General features: G+C 41.0%; 1 protein-coding gene across 1 annotated transcript; it reads right to left on the reverse strand.

Annotated features, from left to right (window-relative positions):
• Positions 1–207: 207 nt before the first annotated feature.
• Smp_002470 (hypothetical protein) lies at positions 208–522 on the reverse strand (the record flags this gene model as incomplete). Its single annotated transcript, XM_018799388.1, has 1 exon — positions 208–522. The coding sequence occupies one exon, from the start codon at positions 520–522 to the stop codon at positions 208–210; it is 315 nt and encodes a 104-aa protein (XP_018651181.1).
• Positions 523–546: the final 24 nt, after the last annotated feature.

The raw sequence follows: 546 nt of genomic DNA on the forward strand, positions 1-546 counted from the left end.
AGGCAGAATACTTTGAAGAATAACCGGGCCTAAGTATAGAAGAAACAACCTACACTCCGACGCCTTCCATACCGATACGAAATCAAGTGTACGGCATTTACGCTGAAAGTCGGAGGGAGTACTTTCCACGCAACTAGATATCAACTTATTCATAGTCCTAATTACACAGGAGTTTACGTTCATTAGCCTTTTATGTCCTAATTCTATCTAGAGAGTTACAAGTTTCTTTGTGACACTTAAGTAAACCATGTGCATGGGATCTAAGGGGAAAGTTGAAATCATGTCTATCGGAAGACTTTCGAATATTGAATGTCCTTGATGGTGGATAGATTGTGTCTGATGTCGGAAACTGTCGTCAGCTCTTAACGTATATTCACCATTTGGGAAAGTCATCTTTCCATCAAGTCGTCTACCATTTACAACACACCGGTCGCAACCTGCCTTTCCGTTGTGGTTAACAGTGTATCTAACATCCGAACGAGCAGGTGCATCACATATTACCGCACACAATCTATTCACCATCAAGGACATTCAATATTCGAAAGT

Source organism: Schistosoma mansoni, chromosome 3 (genome assembly GCF_000237925.1).
Source record: "Schistosoma mansoni strain Puerto Rico chromosome 3, complete genome".
Classification (NCBI taxonomy): Eukaryota; Metazoa; Platyhelminthes; class Trematoda; order Strigeidida; family Schistosomatidae; genus Schistosoma; species Schistosoma mansoni.